At 41.9% G+C, this 20,881-nt stretch overlaps 1 protein-coding gene and 1 long non-coding RNA gene across 2 annotated transcripts; one reads left to right on the top strand and one right to left on the bottom strand.

Moving 5' to 3' along the window:
* Positions 1 to 1,036: 1,036 nt before the first annotated feature.
* On the bottom strand, positions 1,037 to 1,506 carry LOC110675830. Its single transcript, XR_002499831.1, has 2 exons — positions 1,426 to 1,506; positions 1,037 to 1,367 (listed from the first exon to the last, which is right to left on the bottom strand). It is a non-coding gene; the product is annotated as an uncharacterized LOC110675830 (long non-coding RNA).
* Positions 1,507 to 3,299: 1,793 nt separating this feature from the next.
* Positions 3,300 to 19,961, top strand: LOC5578308 (guanine nucleotide-binding protein-like 1). The gene is made up of 4 exons (XM_001656842.2): positions 3,300 to 3,549; positions 3,631 to 3,983; positions 4,045 to 4,191; positions 18,562 to 19,961. Exons 1-4 carry the CDS (start codon positions 3,471 to 3,473, stop codon positions 19,747 to 19,749), a joined length of 1,767 nt encoding a protein of 588 aa, XP_001656892.1. The 5' UTR covers positions 3,300 to 3,470; the 3' UTR covers positions 19,750 to 19,961.
* The last annotated feature ends 920 nt before the right edge of the window (positions 19,962 to 20,881 follow it).

Raw genomic sequence — 20,881 nt, 5'->3', positions numbered from 1 at the left:
TTTTAAAATGCCGCAGTTCTCGCATACTCTGAGATAACGCCCTAAAAGCCATTGGTAGCCACGTGTGTAGCTCGTTGTTTCTGAGCAAAAAAGAGAATAAGCATCCAAACCAACGTCACGGGCAGGTAGATAACGATCCTTTCTTCCTCATAGCGTTGTTAAATTGCATGAAAATCCATTCAAATTATCAGTAACAACGAGCTACACACATGGTTACCAATGGCTTTTAGGGCGAGATCAGAAATTATGCGAGAGTTGTATTAAAATAATACCCTAAGGGTCTGTCTCAATTGGGCTATTAAAAATAATTCACACTTAAATTTGACAGTTCGAAAATAATTTTCCTTAAAAACGATTAATGAACTGTCAAATATTAAGTTTTGCTGGTCCAATTCGCGAAAGTTGCCGAACCAACGTTATCATGATTTATGATGATTCGTGAAAAGAAAATACTTCATTCTATTGTTTGTCTGTTGAAAATTGCTTCGAATCATTGGAAGTTTATCTGTTTTAGCCAAGTCAAGTAAATAGTTTTTTTTTATTTATCAAACATATGAGATATTTTGTAATAATGTTCAACATTCCTGATCTCTAGGGAACAAGACTCTGCAAATATGCCGTCAATGTATCGTCAGTCTTGATGAGGAAAATTGTATTACTATTGTCGGCGCTTGCGGTTAAAGTTAGAAACGGCTTCCGAAGTTGGATTTTTTTAAATCTATGCGAGGTCGGAAGTGGTGAATTCGATTCGCATACGAATGCGGCTCTAATACGCCCTACTTCCAAAGAGTGGTATCCTGCATGGATTCTGAGAAAATTCCATTTATTATTGTACCTATTCTTACGGTTCCTTATTCTAATCCTGTGGGGGTGGCGTCTCGTCAGCGAAATCCGAAACATTCAAGTTCGCATGATTATCAACGAGTAGTTCAACCAGACTCCAGTTCCGCCGTTTCACGGCTACATGTAGAGAACTGATGAACTTCTTTTGGGCACATAGACGGGTTTTGGGATTTTTCACCAATAGCAACTCAGCTTTCTCAATCATAATCTTCTTGATGCAGGCTAGAAAGTTTGCCTTGGCGGCGTTTGTTCCAACCTGTTCCAACATGCACTTTATTGACTTCTATTTTGGACACTAGAAGCTCGACATACTCCAAATTTCCGCAGGTCCTTGCATGGTGCACATTGATGAGACTATTTTGGTTGATTCCGGCTTGAGATATACTGGAAATCATCAGATCTCCTGTGGTCGCTGCTTTCCATATGTTTTGTCCGTCGAAATGCTTTGCGAGTACCTTGCCAGCTGTTCAGGAAAGAATTCTGGATGTGAGGATTTCATCCCACCCTTGCAACCTGTTCCGTCACTGAGAAAAAGTGATCGTAAATAAAGCTATTCTGGCCAGAATATTTCGTTAAACTTACTTTTACTGGTCTTGGATCTTGCGAAGGCAGCAGGAATGTCCGACCGCAGATGAATTATACCGGATAGGGGAAACAACATTACACTGATAAAAATCTACACGCTCGATCTGTGTGTTTAAAATTATGGATCGATTCATGAACGTCCATATCAATTTGCTATGATTTTCTTGCAAATTTCGTGTGTGTTACACATTAAATTCCTGTGTTTTGCTTCATGGATTGATTCATCAACCGACAACAGGGATTCCATATTTTTTCCACATAAGTTCCCGAAGCTTTCTCTTCAGATTCGTATGTGTCAACCTATGGACGCATAGATCATCACTCCAACATGGATTCAGTGTGTTTTGCTTATGGTTATCTTGTGTCATAATCATCATGTTCAAGTTGGTCGATTCATTGATTTGCGCAATGAGATTGTTATGATGAAATCCATGAGCTATGGTATCGATTTCCATGTTCAAAGCTTCTAAATTATTTGTGATCAACCCATGGGATGCATAGTGAACTGAATTGCGGTTGGACCTCGTGGCGAACGACAGTCATCATCATGCTTCCAAAGAGAAGAAGCAAATTTTGAAGCTGAAAGTGTTAGATGAAAATTTGTGAATTCGATTTTTCTTTTATAAGTGAAGTTGACCGATATACGAGAATTCTACCTTTCTATAAGAAAACATTGATTATAATCTATAGTTTAGTAGAAAAATCGGATTCCACTAACAAATTTTCCTGGCTTTCAGTTTTGAAAAAAATGGAATATGCTTATCCCTGGCTTCCCAAATTATGGATTTGCGGCGCCCCGCTTGTTGCTGGCTCACGGGTTTGAAAAAAGAATCAAGAGAGCTTGCGACAAGAAGAGGAGCCTCGGTTCCATATTTTGGGGAGCAAAAGCTTTTTCTACCAAATTTCTTCTTTCAGTCCCATGACATTTATGTTCTATCACACATGACTATCTAAAGCTACTACATTTCGAATTCAATAAGCAAATCATTTGGTTTTCATGATTTAATATTTGGAAATTAATGTTTGTTTCACATGAAAACCTAATGTTGATACACATGTTATTATACCGTGAAATCAATGATGAAATCCATATGGCTACCACACTCAAATCATGTGCTTTTCCTCATTGCGCAAATCTATAAGTAAAACACACGACCTTGACGTGTAGATTTTTCTCAGTGTATGTTGGAAGTAAACAACAAACACCGATCGCCCGAGCGAGCGAAAAAGAAATTAACTATCGATCTGTCAAATTTAAGTCTGCTCTGCAGCAGACTTATTTTTGACAGATTGAAATCAAGGGTGGAATAATTATCAAGCTATCAAGTTTAATTACGAATTATTTTTAATAGCCCAATTGAGATAGACCCTAAATAGTATAAGCCATTTTATGAGACGTTTCGAATCATATGGTTTCCTTTTGTTTACCAGCTTTGAAAGTTTCTGGCGGGCCGATTTATTTACGTTTCTTCTAGCGCTACATTTGGAAGGAGCATATTCATCAATGGCGCTGGTGGCAATGAAACAAAGTTTTTGATTTTCGCATGTAAAATTTAAATCAGTAGGCAGGGAAGATATTTTTCATCTACGTTACCTGTAATTCATGTAAACCTGGTAGAAACATGCGCTGAAAGAGACGGGGACGTCATTGCCAACAAAAATGTGACCAGCGCCATTCACATATCATGCTAGTTTTTTGAACAACAACAATGAGCGGCCCGCCAGAAAACGTCATTCGAACGTCTCGTAAAATGACTTATTTCCAAAGTTCTCCGTGTAGGATTATACAACAAAATTTGTTTGCGTGCGTAGCATTAGGTTGCATGTCGGCTGGCATCCCAAAACATGATTTTTCCTGCGATGGCCTCACTGTTTCGTTCGTTTTTTTTGCGTTTTCCGTCCGCTCCGCAAAGCGAAAAACAAACGATTGTTTTGATTGCAATTTAATGGTCGCGCTGTGCAAAAGGGAGTGCCAACAAATCAACAGTTAGAAGATTTACATTTTTGGACCGGAAAATTATCGAATTGGTGCAAATTCAACGATGCCCCAAGGCCGCAGAAAGGTTCCGTTTAGCGGAAAGCAGAAAAAGCAGCAGCTGCTGGCGAAGAAGCAAGCCAAATGTAAGTTTTCCCGGCGATGCGAAATTTCCAAAACGCCACATCTGCCTGTATTTCGTAACAATCTGTAAATTGTTTCCGCAGCGAGTACCTCGCACAACATCATCCGGAAGCTGCGCGATGAGGAATCCAGCGACATCAGCGAGGACAGTGACTTTCCGAAGACGTTCCACGAGAATGTGGAAAAGATCAACCTCCAGCCGACGAAAGATCCTCGCAGCAAGGCCAATCGCTACGTGCTGCAGTTCCACCGAGAAACGGGCAAAGAACTGCGGGAAATGAAGGAGGAGGCGCTGAAGGAACTGATTCCCTGCCGGCCGGAAGAACTGGAACTGGCGGACAACTACTTTGTCGGGTATGAGTTCCCCAAGCGGCCCAAGTGGACCTACGAAATGTCCAAGGAGCAGCTCGACAGCAACGAGAATCGATACTTTTTCGTGAGTTGGGGACTCTGACTGGTTTTCAAAATGAATGATTAAATTATGGAAATATTTGCAGAAATACATCACATACATGGAAAAGATGCACTACGACGATATGAAATCGCTGAGCTTCTGCGAGTTGAATCTGGAAACCTGGCGGCAACTATGGCGAGTGCTTGAACTGTCTGATATCGTGCTGGTGATTGTGGATGCTCGTTTTCCGGTAAGAAGGGTTTATTTTAGGGTGTCGTCGGAAACTATGAGGGCTTAGCCTCTCAATGGTAGCTCCGGATGGTTCAAATTCAGTGCTGGTAGCAGGTCTCTTTCTAGGGTCTAGGTCACTATTTCAATGTAAGTCTCTAAAAACTGTGTATTTAATATGGGCTCAGAAGCATTTCTTTTTTAACCAAAGTGGTATCTAAAAGTCACTATTTTCGTTTCTGCAGCGAATTCTGGTGCGAAATACTAGAGGCGCTAGAGAAACCTTCAGAGAATCTCACTTAATTATTTTCCGCAAATTTCATCTCACAGTTCCTCTAAAAAACATCAGGAAGTCTTCTAGCAATTTATCCAGATCAATTACTTTACCTTTGATGGCGCTACGTCCTTCAATATGATATGTGCCAAAATGTTACGTCAACATATTGGGTCCATGCCTGTTTGCCTCTAGTTTCTCGATCGTATAGAGTTGCACGAGCTCGTGGTTCTTTCTTCTCCTCCATACGTCGTTCAAAAACATCTAGCGCTTGCAGGTCCTCTTCGAGCATTGTCCACGTCTCATACCTATATGGATTCGCATTATGCGTTTTAAACAGTGTATTCTGTGCTCTTTTGCCTTTGGCGACTTTAAATAGATACCGATCTGGTTTTTTCGTTGCTGGTCTTTTTCGTGCTGAGATTGCAAAAAGCTTAATCCTGCCTAGTTTGGGTAGTGGCTACGGTTAGGTTAGCTCAGATCAATCTTCAGCATAAAAGAACAGCAACGATCAATCTTTGCAGACTCATACAAAATGGTGCAGCCCAAGTGGCGCTAGTTCAAGAACTCTACTTTCGTAGAGGGAATTTCTATCTTGGCAACCTTGTGGACCCAGTTTTTGCTACTTTCAGTAAACTTGAAATGGCAAACTCGCGCTCCATGCCCCGTGCATGTGTGCTCGTTAATAAAGCAATCGTTGCTACACTCATTTCTGAGTTAACTACCAGAGATGTATGTGCTGTCACAATCGATGTTTCTGTTGGTGACCTCAACAGGAAATACGTCTATTGTTCAGTATATTTACCACATGATGAATTATCCCCAATAACTTCATCCGGTTTGTCGTACACTGCGTAACAAAAGGCATTTTGAGAGGATCCAGTTTAATGGAATACTTAAGTAGTACAGACAGATCTTGGATTACTTAACATATGCAATCGCCAAACCTTCATGGTTTCTAATAGAGAATAAGTGTTGGACATAACGCTCTGCTTGAATAGAATTAGTCACGAGTTGACGAATTGGCCTGTATCAGATGAGGAATCATTATCTGATCATCGCTACATCTTTGAACATTCAAATGTAACTGCGCAGACTTTGCGTTTTAGGAATCCCCGGTCAACAAACTGGGAAATCTATATTGAATTGGTTGCGACCAAATTTCATGGATATTCTCCGTCCATTGAAAATCCAAGTGATTTTGGATGATGCCGTTGATACTACAACATCCTACATTATGGAAGCTTTTGAAGAAGCATGACCTTTGCGGTCTGTAAAGACTACAAGAGGGACCCCATGGTGGAATTCCGATCTGACTAGACCCTGGAAACAATGTAGAAGGAGTTGGAACAGACGCCGTTCAGCTGGATCAGAGTCGTTCAAGTCGGCTCGCAAGGCTTACAAGAAGGCTTTTCGTTCTGCTGAACGATCCGGCTGGAAAAACCTTTGTACAAACGTTTCCAGTTTGAGTGAAGTTAGTCGGCTGAACAAAATCCTTGCAAAATCTAAGGATTTCCATGTGAACGAAATTCGCTTTCCTAATGGTGACTTTACTTCATCTGATGAAGAAGTTTTGGAATGTTTATTCAATACACACTTCCCCGGATGTGTGGACATAGCATCTACGGATGAACCAAATGTCTTTTCATGTAGTTACGAGTCTCTGGCCTCGGCTCGCAGTATCGTAACTACTGAATCGATTCAATGGGCACTTAATAGTTTTGCTCCTTTCAAATCTCCAGGAGCAGATGGGATTTATCCTGTTTTGCTTCAAAAGGGATTTGAGTTTATCAAACATGTTTTGAAAAAAATAAACTTGTAAGCAGTTTTGCTACCGGGTACATTCCCAGATCCTGGCGTGATATTACTGTAAAGTTTATCCCGAAAGAAGGACGTGCGTCGTATGAAGAAGCGAAGAGTTTTAGACCAATCAGTCTGACCTTTTTTCATCTGAAATGTCTGGAACGCATTATCGATCATCACATCCGTGATGTTTATTTGGCAAACATGCCTCTTCATGTGAATCAACATGCTTACCAATTTGGAAAGTCCACTGTGACTCTTTTACACAAAGTTCGCTCAGAAGCAATCCTGCTTGGGAGTTTTCTTTGGTATTGAGGGTGCCTTTGATAATGTGTCTTTCGATGCCATATTGGAAGCCGCACGAAACCATGGGCTACCTACAATGATTACCAATAGGGTTCATCAAATGCTCAAAAACCGACATCTCTTCTCGACATTGGATCAAGTAGCTATTCGAAAATTGAGTGTTTGCGGATGCCCCCAAGCGAGGGGCTTGTCACCACTTTTGTGGAATCTCGTAGCAGATACGCTATTGAGGCAACTCAATAATAGCGTTTTTCCAACTTATGGATTTGCCGACGACTATCTAGCTTTGATAAGCTTTGTTGGGCACCCCTATCGCCGACTCTGCCATTCTTCTACACTGTCGCCTATCGGCAGTGCCAACTGCTACGTCACCGAAGAAGTCTGTCATCAGTTCGTACATATACGAGTAGCAGTACACCTGTGTGCAGAGCATGTACATTTTAATTCGTTTAATTATTAATTATTGAATAAAGTTATTGTTTGTTACGAGTCATAATTCTCCGCCTTATTTCCCATCGTAACAAAGTGGCGACGAGTCTGCGGAAGTTCGCGGAGTACCGAATTTCGGGTCGAAAGTATCGCGCCGCCGAAAACCGCGTGTGAGAATGTCGCAGCCACAGGCGCCATCTTCGTTGGCCGGCAGTGGTGAACAACCATTCAAAGACACAATTTTGCAAATTCTCAGCAATCAGCAGGCGCTGATGACAAAGCTGTCGCAGCATGTGGCGGCAATCGAAGGAAATATCCAAAACGCAAACCGCAACGAGTTGATATTGGATTCCTTAGCGACGAATATCACGGAATTTGCATACGACCTTGAAAAAGGTTACTCGTTCGATGCTTGGTTTTCACGGTATGCGGATCTTTTTGAGAAGGATGCCGCCCAGCTGGAGGACGATGCCAAGGTGCGCTTGTTACTGCGAAAACTGAGTCCTTCTGCGCACGAACGGTACACGTCATTCATCCTCCCCAAACTGTCGAAGGAGTTTTCGTTTGAGGAAACTGTAGCCAAACTGAGGACCATCTTCGGTACACCGGTATCTACGTTCCATCGACGTTATCAGTGCCTTCAGACGACGAAGGACGAAGATGAGGATTTTATCAGCTACTCGTGTAAAGTCAACAAAGCATGTGTTGATTTTAAGCTCCAAGAGCTAAAGGAAGATCAATTCAAATGTCTTATCTTCGTATGTGGGCTCAAATCACCTAAGGATTCGGACATACGAATGCGCCTTCTTTCGAGAATGAACGAGACCAGCGATATGACCCTGGAGAAAATCGTCGAAGAGTGCAAGAGTCTGATCAATTTGAAGCAGGATACGGTGCTCATTGGAGGAAAACCCCCCACGCCAGCCGTGGCTGCAACAAATGCCGTTCGAACGCACTCTCAGCCAAATCGAAAGGAGAAATCAAACCGTTCAAAAGACCAGGCACCGAAGACACCGTGTTGGTCTTGTGGTGGCATGCACTTTGCCAACCACTGCAACTTCAAGGATCATAAGTGTCGAGATTGCGGTAGAACGGGCCACAAGGAAGGCTATTGCAGCTGTTTTTCGTCAAAATCACGTCCAAAGTCAGGAAAAGGAAAGCCAGCGAATCGGAACAAACCTTCAAGCAAGATTGTCGTCGTGAAAAACGTCACACGGAGCAGAAGATACGTCGAGACAACCATCAACGGAGTTCCGGTTAACCTTCAACTAGACTCCGGTTCTGATATCACCATTATATCCAGACAAAACTGGCTCAAAATCGGAGCACCGAAAACATCGCCACCGGACTGTGAAGTTCAGACCGCATCTGGCGATAAATTGGGAATCGCTGCTATGTTCCGTGCCTGTATTTCCATCAGCGGCGATCAAAGAGAAGGTAACTGTTACGTATGTAGAACTAATCTATCTCTTAACGTTCTAGGCTCAGACCTACTCGATAAGTTTGGGCTGTGGGACGTACCATTCTCGTCGTTCTGCAAGTTGGTTGACGCCAAGCAAGAAGACCACCAAGTCGCTGCATTGAAAGCCAAGTACCCGACCGTTTTCACCGATCAGTTGGGGTTGTGCTCAAAGATGCAGGTGCATTTGTCGCTCAAAAAAGACGTTCAACCGGTATTCAAGCCAAAGCGACCGGTTTCGTACAACATGGAGGCCGTCGTTGAAGATGAATTGAAACGCCTGCAAGATAAAGGTATCATCACGCCAATAACGTACGCAGATTGGGCCGCACCAATTGTGGTGGTGCGTAAACCAGATCGCACCGTTCGAATTTGCGCCGATTTTTCCACCGGATTGAATAATGCACTTGAGGCAAACAATTACCCATTGCCTCTCCCGGAGGATATTTTCAATCGAATGGCTAACTGTACAGTGTTCAGCCATATCGATTTATCAGATGCGTACCTTCAGGTCCAGGTGGATGACGAAAGCAGGAAGTTGATCAACATCAATACGCATAAGGGCCTTTACCAGTTCAACCGGTTATCACCCGGTATCAAAAGCGCCCCGGGTGCATTCCAACAAATTATGGATGCGATGTTAGCTGGGCTGGACTGCACTTGCCCATACCTCGACGACGTTCTCGTTGGGGGTCGCACAGAGGAGGAACATAGGAAGAACCTATATAAAGTACTCGAACGCCTTCAAGAATATGGGTTCACCGTTAAGATCGATAAATGTCGATTCTTCATGCGCCAAGTGAACTATCTGGGGCAACTTCTAGACAAGGAGGGCATCCGCCCTGATCCTGAAAAGGTGAAAGCGATAGTGAACATGCCACCTCCTAGCGATGTCTCGACGCTGCGGTCGTACTTAGGTGCGATAAATTATTACGGGAAGTATATTCGAGAAATGCGAAAGCTTCGCCACCCTCTGGACGAACTTTTGAAGCAAGGAACCAGTTTCGAATGGACAGATGAGTGCCAACGGTCGTTTGATCGATTTAAGGAAATCTTGCAATCTCCTCTCATGCTGACGCACTATAATCCTCGTTTGGATATAGTAGTATCAGCCGACGCATCAAATGTGGGCATTGGCGCCCGCATAGCTCATCGATTTCCAGACGGCTCCGAAAAGGCTGTGTATCACGCATCAAGAAGCCTCACACCAGCAGAATCCCGATACAGCCAAATTGAAAAGGAAGCGTTGGGATTGGTTTACGCGGTCACCAAATTTCATCGAATGATCTATGGAAGACGCTTCACTCTCCAGACCGACCATAAACCGCTGCTGGCAATTTTTGGATCGAAACAAGGTATTCCACCATACACAGCCAACCGGCTACAGAGATGGGCGCTCACCATGTTATTATACGACTTTCAAATCGAGTATATTTCTACGGACCATTTTGGTCACGCAGATATTCTGTCACGCCTGATAAATTCTCACATCAAGCCAGATGAGGATTTCGTAATTGCGTCCATCGAGATCGAAAAGGTTATCTGCAATGTTGTAGGCCAGTCCATCGAACATCTTCCCGTTTCATACAAAATGATAGCGGAAGAGACAGCACAGGACGAAGCACTGCGTAAAGTTACGAGCTTCATCAGGAAAGGCTGGCCTACCGAAGCAACCAGTGAGCATTCAAGCGTACTACAGTTTTTCGCACGTCGAGATTCGCTGTATGAAGCGCAGAAGGTCCTGATGTACGGCGACCGAGTGGTTATCCCCAAGAAGCTGCAACAAAAGGTGCTTCAGCAGCTGCACAAGGGACATCCGGGGATCGAACGAATGCGCTCCTTAGCTCGAAATTTCGTTTATTGGCCAAATATCGACGACCACATCACCGCTCTGGTTCGAAATTGTCATGAATGCGCAGCGGTGGCCAAAACAGACACCAAAACTAAATTGCAATCATGGCCAGTGCCTGAAAAGCCATGGCAGAGGGTTCATGTGGACTTCGCAGGTCCCGTCAACGATACTTACTATCTTCTGCTGGTTGATGCACTGTCCAAATGGCCCGAGGTAGTTCCAACAAAGCGAATCACGACAGCAGCCACCATAGCTATTCTTCGTAAAATCTTCAGCCGGTTTGGTATGCCGGAAGTCTTAGTTTCCGACAACGGAGCCCAACTAACCAGCGATGCATTTGAGAGATTTTGCGAGTCCAACGGTATCATGCATCTGAAAATTGCTCCATTCCATCCACAGAGCAATGGATTAGCCGAAAGGTTTGTCGATACCTTCAAAAGGACAATTAAGAAAATTCAAGCAGGAGGGGAAGATATAGACCAAGCCATAGACACTTTCTTGCTCTGCTATCGCTCTACACCCAGTCGAAATGCGCCAGGAGGAAAATCACCTGCCGAGATTCTTTTCGGCAAACCTCTTCGAACATCGTTTGAGCTCATGAAACCACCAAGCAAATTCTTCAAGGATGTGAACTCCAAACAAGACAGCCAGTACAACGAAAAACATGGAGCAAAAGCCAAGTATTTTGATGTCAAGGAACAAGTGTATGCGCAAGTACACCACGGAAACGAGTGGAGCTGGATACCAGGAGAAGTAGTGGAACGTATTGGGCAAGTCATGTACAACATTTGGCTGCCTGATCGTAAACGGCTCATCCGCTGTCACAGCAACCAGTTACGAAACCGCTACGGCAGCAAAAGCAACCCAGAAGTAACCAATCCAGATGTTCCACTCGATATTCTGCTCGACACGTGGAGTTTAAATCCAACAAACTCCGAAGCTGCTGTAGAAGCAGTAGAACCGCCAACTGAGCCTGATGGATTGAACGAGTTACAGTTGGAATTCCTACGGAACCTGATGCAACCAGATCAGCAGCAACGTCGACAGAGAACTCCGGTTAGGCAACCTGAGTTAGATGAAGTTATTCAGCGACGATCATCGAGGCAACGACGTGCACCGATCCGCTACGAGCCGTATCAGCTTTATTAAACAGGGGAGGTGTTGGGCACCCCTATCGCCGACTCTGCCATTCTTCTACACTGTCGCCTATCGGCAGTGCCAACTGCTACGTCACCGAAGAAGTCTGTCATCAGTTCGTACATATACGAGTAGCAGTACACCTGTGTGCAGAGCATGTAAATTTTAATTCGTTTAATTATTAATTATTGAATAAAGTTATTGTTTGTTACGAGTCATAATTCTCCGCCTTATTTCCCATCGTAACAAGCTTAAGCACCCTATTCGACCTGATGTAAAGTGCTTTACAGGGGATTATCACAAAAGGCCGACTCACAGAAGGCCGAATACATTCTAGCCTACCACAAAAGGCCGAATACATTCTAGCCTACCACAAAAGGCCGAATACATTCTAGCCTACCACAAAAGGCCGAATGCACAGAAGGCCGAATCACAAAAGGCCGAATCACAAAAGGCCGAATCACAAAAGGCCGAATCACAAAAGGCCGAATCACAGAAGGCCGCAAATCCAGCAAATCCAGGCGTTTGCCCGGTATAATGCAAACAGAGGATGTTTTTCAATTTTTAGGTCCGACGAGCGACAGCGAGTTCGGACAGCAAGCGTTTGCCTGGGATAATGCCAACATAGTCTTTTACGAAACAAGCAGATGAATGATTGCTGAGATAGGGTATAACAAGTGTTTGAGTGATCATGAGAATACTAAGTTTACTAAGAATACTTTTCCTCGTACAATGCCCGTTCGATTCTGACTCGGCTTCAATTTGGCGACACGGAAATCTATGTACACGAAAAAATGAATCATTATCAGTCACAAATCTTGTCAATCTCAATGTTTCTGTGGGCCTTCATAAGGCTTAACATATTTAAAATAGGTAAATTCAATTACTGTTACGGTGATAAAATATATAATAAAAACAACCGTTAAATTTTGGAACGGTTCAATTTAGGCAACATGAATTTTTTTGGCATGTTGCCAAAATCGAACAGGCACTGTATAACCTTCCAATTTTCGCGAGGTTTCTACACTTATGTTGTACAAAATACAACAGTTCCAATTATAGAATTTTTTTTGGGTGTGTCAGCTAAGAATAGACCAGCTGACAAGGGAGCGGGCCATTTGGCATAAAGCCATTTGGCATAAGGTCATTTGGCATAACGCCATTTGGCATAAAGGACATTTGGCATAACGGTCATTTGGCATAACGGACATTTGGCATAATTTTTAACTAAGTGAAAGATGAGGGTCATTTGGCATAACGGACATTTGGCATAATTTTTAACTAAGTGAAAGATGAGGGTCATTTGGCATAACGGACATTTGGCATAATTTCAATATATTTTCTGTACATACTTAAATTGAAGATTTTTGCATTTTATTACTGTTTCATTTTAGTAACAGCTTAATCTGTTCTATAATAATTTATTTATTCTCTTCTCTGGCAAGCCGCCGAAGAAGCACAACAAATGCGGTATGAATCAATCAGAAGATTCCGGTTAAATCATACCACCGAATTCAATCGGATTGTAAACTTTGTAGATGTATTTTATACGACATTTGTTGACTCCCAATGATCTCGCTTACTAATAGACGAAATACCGAAGGGAAAAATGGTGAAATTTCTTTCAGATTTTATATGCTCAGGTGATGACTTTTGTGAATTGAGCATGTTTGAATATTCAATAAATATGGATTTATCTCATTTCGTCTATTAGTCAAATCGATTTTGAACGAGATAGAAAATATAGCTGTGTGCGTTTGAAATGCAAATATCAAATGCAGGAACACCAAACACGGTAAGATTTTTAATAAGGAAAGCGAAGTCAAAGAGTGATTTTCTTTGCTATGTTGGCGGTGACGTGGATCATGGTTGCTAAGTATCCTTTAGCTACTTTGTGTTACCGCATTTGCAGCTCAGTTATACTGGATTTGCACGTCAAATGCAAACAGCAATATCATCTTCTCTTAATTTTGCTCAGAGATACTCGAAAGACTGCAAAATCATTAGGTGGGAAGAATCATTTTCTTCAGGTGCTCATAGTTGAGATACAAGGCACACAAAATATGAAATTTTAAGATGAAAAACTCAAATAACATGAAAACTATGAGAAATACAACTATGGCAAAGTCGTAGCAAATGATAAGTATTAAAACTTTGCAGAACTTAGTAGGCCAATAAATCGAAAAAATAAAACACTTGAGAGCGACGATTTTTTTTATTAAAAATACTCAATTATCGCGGCTCTTAAGCTAATCGTTTGCAGAGTTGCTCGCTGTCACTATCCACGCCTAAAACTTGCTGATTTGTACAGGCAGACTGCGATACAATACGGATCATTCTATATAACATCAACATCATGCTGTCTACTCCATCACCAATGCATTGATGATTGATAGCGATAGACTATGGATATCAATGATGGGTTAAGTTCAATTTAAAATTAGGCAAATAAAATGGCAACTTATCAATACGATATTTTTGATAAAGCTGCAGATGAATTGAAACTATGTGTTGGTCACAGAAGAACAATAATAGCTTGGAGAATTGTCACTTATTCTTCTTGGCATTACGTCCTCACTGGGACAGAGCCTGTTTCTCAGTTGGGATTCAGCATGGCTTTGCTTTGCAGCCACGCACTCTAGCCACTCGGCTAAGGAAGGCCCCAGGGAGAAGGAGAATTGTCACGTGATCACTCATTCTGAATTGATTTTAATCTAGAGTGCGATGTCGCATCACTGCTTGTGGTTGCCAAATCAAAGTGATATTGATAGCTCGCAACTGATATTAATAGTTTATGTAAATCAGCCATACGCTGTTATGACTGATATTGAGCAACTCTGATCATTTGCTACAACTTTGCTGAACATAGCAACTCACGATTCGTTAAAATAAAGAAGTTGGCCTTTACCTACTTCAATCTTGTAATCATCGTAAACAAATTTTGATGCGTACACTTTGTAGTACTGAAAATTCGGTGTCCGGCCACTTGGCCGAATGCCGTTTGGCCGAACGGGTCATTTGGCCGAATGCCGTTTGGCTGAATCATGAAAATAAAAATCAAATAACACCACCTCTGATATGTATAGGTTTCATAAGTGTGACCCAATAACTGATAAGCTAATTAATTTGTTGTTTTTCATAATGTGACGGGACGTAATTTATTGTCACTCTATAAGAGCTCTAAGAGAATGATAATATCGACCCGTTAATTCAGGACGAAGTTGTGAACTCCTCACATTGCGTCAAGACTCTGAGGTGACGGTGAATTCGCCTCTGGACTACCAAAGGTGTAATAAGGTTTCAAGTTTTTTATTGATTTGATCAGATTTTTTTCCTTCTTTTGCACATAGGCTATTCATTCGAGTTATACTATTGAAAATAGTTCAGCTTATATTTTAATTGGGAATTTTACCTTCTTTAAATCATCGGAAGTTCTTTGTAGTTTTACTGATAAAACTATTATATGCATTACACTTGCCTAAATTTTCATAAGAGATTTTTCCTTCTTTTGATCATAGGATGTTCCTTCAATAGTGAAGTATTTCTCATAGCTATTCATGTTAAAGCTTATAATAAAGGTATCAGGGGTAATATGCACCCAGGAGTAAAACGAGTTTTCGGGGATTCTACAAATATTTTAGAAAAATTTAGACATTTTTCTGGAAGTTGGATTTGTAAAACTGCATGTTGTGGGTCACTCCTATCCGCCCTTGACGATTTTTTCCAACTTTTTTACAAATACTCATAAAAGGCACCGTGGGGTTGTTTTGCCTCAAGGGCGCATATTACCCCAGATTCCCTTACGTCTTATGAGCCTATGCATGCTATAAAAAGTTTGACTTTTACTGTGCGCCCTGTTTTCAAGTTGCCGCACAGTAAAAGTCAAACAAAAGGATTTATGGCACGTACAGAGGCTCATTCAAAACACATTTTTTTACCTCAACTTGGGTGAGTGTCATTCTCCTTTCAGCACGAAATGTTTCTTGTAATACTACTAAAAAGCTAATTATGTGTGTAACCTTATTCATAAATAAGCTGAAAAATTTCTTTGAAATTCATTATAAATCCATGCTCGTTCACTTTTGTTTTCAATTTCGGCCGAACGGCATTTGGTCAAATGGCATTCGACCAAATGACATTCGGCCAAATGACCCGGAACCGAAAATTCTGAACATATTATCAGAAGTAACTATGGCTCTAAAATCAATAAATCGAGACGAAAACCTCATGTCCGCCTAAATTAGCTTCCTGGACCAGTGTGCACTGGTTGATCGGGTTCGTTGAAACACGAAATGTTATTTAAAAGATAATTGTAGCAGCAATGTTACTGCATTTTTTTCTTCTGTTTTACAAAGTCATTACCTTGTTTTCAATTTTTAATTTCAAATTAAGAAATATTGCGTCACTGATTGACGCCCTAGTTCATCTTCTGTTATCCTGTTTAGTCATGACCTTTATCTAGAGATTTACCCTTCTTTTAAACATAAGGTATTCTTTCGAGGGTTATTGCTATAGCAATTCGACGCATTATTTTGTTATATAGAAATTTGCCCTTCTTTTTAACATGACTTTTTCTTTTGCGTAATATTACAACAGTTTTTTTCACATAGAAAAAGGAATATCTGAATTATTATACCAAATAACCCTTACTTTTCAGATGGTTTGATATTATGCCAAATGTCCGATATGAGCATTACTTCACATATGGTTTGATATTATGCCAATTGATTCTTACTTTACACATGTCTTGATATTATGCCAAATGTCCGTTATGCCAAATGACCCTTTATTTTCACATGGTTCATAATTATGCCAAATGACCGTTATGCCAAATGGCTGTTATGCCAAATGTCCTTTATGCCAAATGGCGTTATGCCAAATGACCTTATGCCAAATGGCTTTATGCCAAATGACCCAGACCCAGCTGACAAACCCAAAAAACACTAACCATATTTTAGTTGGCAAACTGTTATTCAGCTAGTAATGTTACTTGTGCATCTTGTCCCGCCTTACCCTACTGTAAAAATGCTCATAATAATGTAGAAAAATGTGATGAATGTTTGTGGCTCTCACTAAAATTTGTTTAAAAATTTCGGCCTTCCGTGATTCGACTTTTTGTGATTCGGCCTTCTGTGATTCAGCCTTTTGTGATTCGGCCTTTTGTGATTCGGCCTTTTGTGATTCGGCCTTTTGTGATTCGGCCTTCTGTGATTCGGCCTTCTGTGATTCGGCCTTCTGTGATTCGGCCTTATGTGATTCGGCATTCTGTGATTCGGCCTTTTGTATGTTTCGGCCTTTTGTGTTTTCGACCTTCTGTGATTCGGCCTTATGTGATTCGGACTTTTGTGATTCGGCCTTTTGTGATTCGGCCTTTTGTGATTCGGCCTTTTGTGGTAGACCCCTTTACAGGTAGTCGAAAATTGGTTTCACCAATATGGCCTTTCGGTTAACCCAAATAAAACATTTATTGTACTTTTTACGGAAAGACGAAACCGCGATGGAATTCGACATTTACGTCTTTTTAGCACTGAGATTAATGTGACTGATCAAGTAAAGTATGTCGGAGTCATTCTTGATTCCAAACTTTCATGGACACCTCACATTGATTTCAGAGCCAAAAAAGCTTGCAAGGCCTTCGGTCAACGCCAGCGAACCTTTGGTAAAACCTGGGGCCTGAAACCCAAGTATGTCAAATGGGTTTACACAACAGTTTTTCGACCAATATTGACATATTGTGTGGTGGCAAAAGGGCGAATTGAGAACAATCCAATCAAAATTGGGCCATCTACAAATGATGTGGTTGATGACGATGTCTGGTTCGGTCTCTACGACTCTCACGACAGCGCTCGAGGCTCTTTTCGACGTTGCTCCAATACACATACATCTTAAGCAAGAAGCACTTTCTTGCTCTTACCGTTTGTGGGTATTGGATCTACTGGAGAAAAATCCATTGAATCGTAGATCTACGCATAGGGTGCCGGTGCCATTAGTGGACTACCTAAGCTATGAAAAATCATAACAAAATAACGGAAAGCCTTAACAGAGATCTTTTGGCGTCAACAGAAAGATTTCAACCTCTACTATATGGGAAAAATATAAAAAGAGTGATAACACTAATTTTGTAACATAAAATCGGTTGAGCCACTATTGGTACACGTGGTCCAGTAGTTGCGCTAGTGCTCCAGTAGTAGACGTTCGGGAATGATACTAGGAATTTTGAACAAAATGGCAAATTTTTACATAGGTTTAACATTTTTCCCTCGGTACTGCAACTAATACCTTTCGAATGAAGCATAAAGATCATCTCTGGGACTTTTCTTCATTTTTATACGTCCATTTTAAAACTGCTTCCATCCATTGATCCACTACTGGAACACGACGGCAACTATTGGTGCAAGGGAGCAAATTTTTTGCGTAAACTTAAATATTTATATGACTTTTTGATAGAATAAAAAGCTGAAATTTGGCAAATCAACTAAACTAAAGGTGATCTTTCCACCAAAAATAACACATGTCGTTTTTATCGAAAAATGAACGTTTTATTCGATAGTCCAATCTACTGGTACATTACAACCATTGGCACCGGCACCCTACCTCAGTGTTTCCACTTTTGATGGATTGGGACAAAATCATACTTGCTCCGTGTGATCTCACAATTGCTTGTCACTTTCCTTACAGGACATTTACGACACAATACCCTTCACGGGATGAGTGGACATCTGGCTATTTGAAAAGAAGTATATCAAACAAAATAGTATGTTACACTGATGGTTTTCTTTTTGAAGGTAGATTTGGTTCTGGTGTATATTCTCGTGAGCTAAGGCTAAATCAGTTTTACTCACTTGATAGACCCTGCACCCTTTTTCAGGTGGAAATATTTGCTCTTATTTAGTCAACTCTGTAAACCTTGTATGGGCACTAACATCAAAAGTCTCGAAAATCGGACCTTTTTTCAAAAATCTCGTAAGGCCAGCTTCTAAACGTTATTATTTAGAGTTCCTGGGATACAACGTTTTGTTTGTAACATGCTAAGCTACCATTTGAAGCTTTCCGACAAAGCGAAATTTTGGGACACCCTGATCTATATAATTAAGGTTTTACATCAAATTATTCTAAACGAATCTCTTTCCAGACGTTGATGTTTCCACCATCGCTCTACAATTACGTGACCGAAGATCTCGGCAAGGGTATGATACTGGTGATTAACAAAGTGGATCTCGTGCAGCCGGAAGCTGTTCTCGCTTGGAAACGCTATTTCCAACAAACTTACAAAGATATAAAAATTGTCCTGTTCACGTCCTATCCTTCGTACAACCTACGAGGCAAGCAGGAGAGTAAGCAAGGTCTGAAGATCCGGCGCCGCAAGGGTCGCATGCGTATGGCCGCCGAAGGAGCCCAGCAGATCTACAGCATCTGCCGCGAGTACGTAGGTGACGAGGTGGATCTTAGCTCTTGGCAGCAGAAGATTCTCGAAGAACGAAGCGCCCCAATGGATGTGGACGGCGATGAGGACGAGGCTTGTGAAGCGGAAAGAACTCACGAAGAGGAAAAGGACTTTTCTTTTGAAGAGCACATCAAGTTCAAAGACGGTGTCCTAACTATCGGGTGCGTCGGATTTCCCAATGTGGGCAAGTCTTCTCTGCTCAACGCTGTGATGGGTAAAAAGGTGGTTTCGGTCAGCCGAACCCCAGGCCATACAAAGCATTTTCAAACCATCTTCCTCACCAACACAGTCCGTCTTTGTGATTGTCCTGGTTTGGTCTTCCCATCAGCCGTCCCTCGTAAGCTTCAGGTTCTAATGGGTAGCTATCCGATCGCACAACTGCGTGAGCCTTACGCCTCTATCAAGTTCCTAGCCGAGCGATTGGATCTTCCGTCCTTGCTATCGTTGAAACATCCAACGAATGATTCCAACGAGCAGTGGTCGGCCATCGACGTGTGTGACGCTTGGGCAATAAAGCGCGGCTTCCTCACCGCCAAAACGGCCCGTCCTGACACCTACCGTGCCGCTAACAACATTCTTCGAATGGCTCTGGATGGTAAGATCACACTTTCCCTCAAACCTCCCGGGTTCCACCAAATGCTCGAGCAGCTGCAGTCGGACCCGGAGTTGGCAGCCGTTCGGGATATCCAAGCCCTGGCCGAGAACAATGACAAAGAGGACGATGATGACTACATATCGGATACGGACACCGAGGACGTGGCCGGCGCCGCTAGCAACGACGCTGACAACGAGGAGGACGAAGAGGGCAACTCGATGCTGTCGCCGGTCAGTTCCAAAATGTCCAACCCGTTCTCGCTGCTCGGAAGTCCGGAGTAGCTTCGTGAACTCAATGTTATCCACTTTTTGAACTACTTATACGCTTTTTACTCTACATAAACATATTTTACCGGAAACTCACTGATAGAAAAGCGAGACTGCGAGCGAGAAAGAGGCCCCGAAAGTGCGTGATGCTGTAATGGACTAATACATATTAAGGATTTGCACGCGTTTGTTACGTATATATTTATTGTTACACAATTCACACGATTTGTAAAAGTCTCAAGAAGCATTCTAAAACAGAATACCTGGTACTGTATTTTGCCCATTCGCTATAAAGTGGCCATATGTAGATGAAGCAAAATCATCGGATTTTTTTTTTTCAATGAACCTTCCGAAATCCTGTACCAACGAGATATTTCACACGTAGATTCAGAGTTTATGTACTCGCCTGTCCAAACAATTCATAGAAGCATCTTCTTTAGTAGAAAAACAAGTATATTCTATTCTATGAATTAAATCTACCTACTAACATTGGGTCTGTCATATTTTGGTAAACTTTTAACGTTAAAATCGTCCAATATTTTCCAAAACATACCGGCAACATGATACGGAATCCGCTCATAATACGAGGTAATTAATGGAATGCATTATTTTTCCGATGATGTACATATTTTAATTCGATCACTTTTTTTCTTATTCAGCTTGCAGTGCATCTCGGTGTAAAAATTCAAAGGTCTTCAGAGAAACCTGTAAAAACTATTCCTCATTTCCTTTATCCACTGTGAACAGTGCATAAAAGGGATCTGGGTCATTTGGCGTAACTCCATTTGGCATGGAGGGCATTTGGCATGAAGGGCATTTGACATAACGGTCATTTGGCATAACAGTTTTTCATCAAGATCAGCCATATTTTGAAAGAAGGGATATAATTCCAAATGGCCATTATGCCAAATAACCGTAATGCCAAATGGTTATTATATCAAATGACCTTATGCCAAAAGGTTGCTGGCAAACAACCAGTTTGCCTCCCTGCCGGTGGACCAAGCCCCCCCGGGCGCGAAGGTTCCCCCTCTTCACGGCGTCGAAGGACCTCTCGGCGCTGCGGTCCGAGCTAGCGGCCAACAACATCCGGCCGCTGTTCAAGCTGTGCCATACCGGCACCAAAATCATGTGCGCTTCGGGCGCCGAC

This window comes from Aedes aegypti, chromosome 2 (assembly GCF_002204515.2).
Source record: "Aedes aegypti strain LVP_AGWG chromosome 2, AaegL5.0 Primary Assembly, whole genome shotgun sequence".
In the NCBI taxonomy this organism is placed as follows: Eukaryota; Metazoa; Arthropoda; class Insecta; order Diptera; family Culicidae; genus Aedes; species Aedes aegypti.
Note: the sequence above shows the minus strand (reverse complement) of the source record. Positions and strands in the feature narration are given on the sequence as shown.

Coding starts and splice junctions, on each gene's coding strand:
- LOC5578308 (XM_001656842.2), top strand. CDS start 3,471: ATGCCCCAAGGCCGCAGAAAGGTTCCGTTTAGCGGAAAGCAGAAAAAG. Junction 3,984..4,044: donor ACGAGAATCGATACTTTTTC/GTGAGTTGGGGA, acceptor AAATATTTGCAG/AAATACATCACATACATGGA. Junction 4,192..18,561: donor TTGTGGATGCTCGTTTTCCG/GTAAGAAGGGTT, acceptor ATCTCTTTCCAG/ACGTTGATGTTTCCACCATC.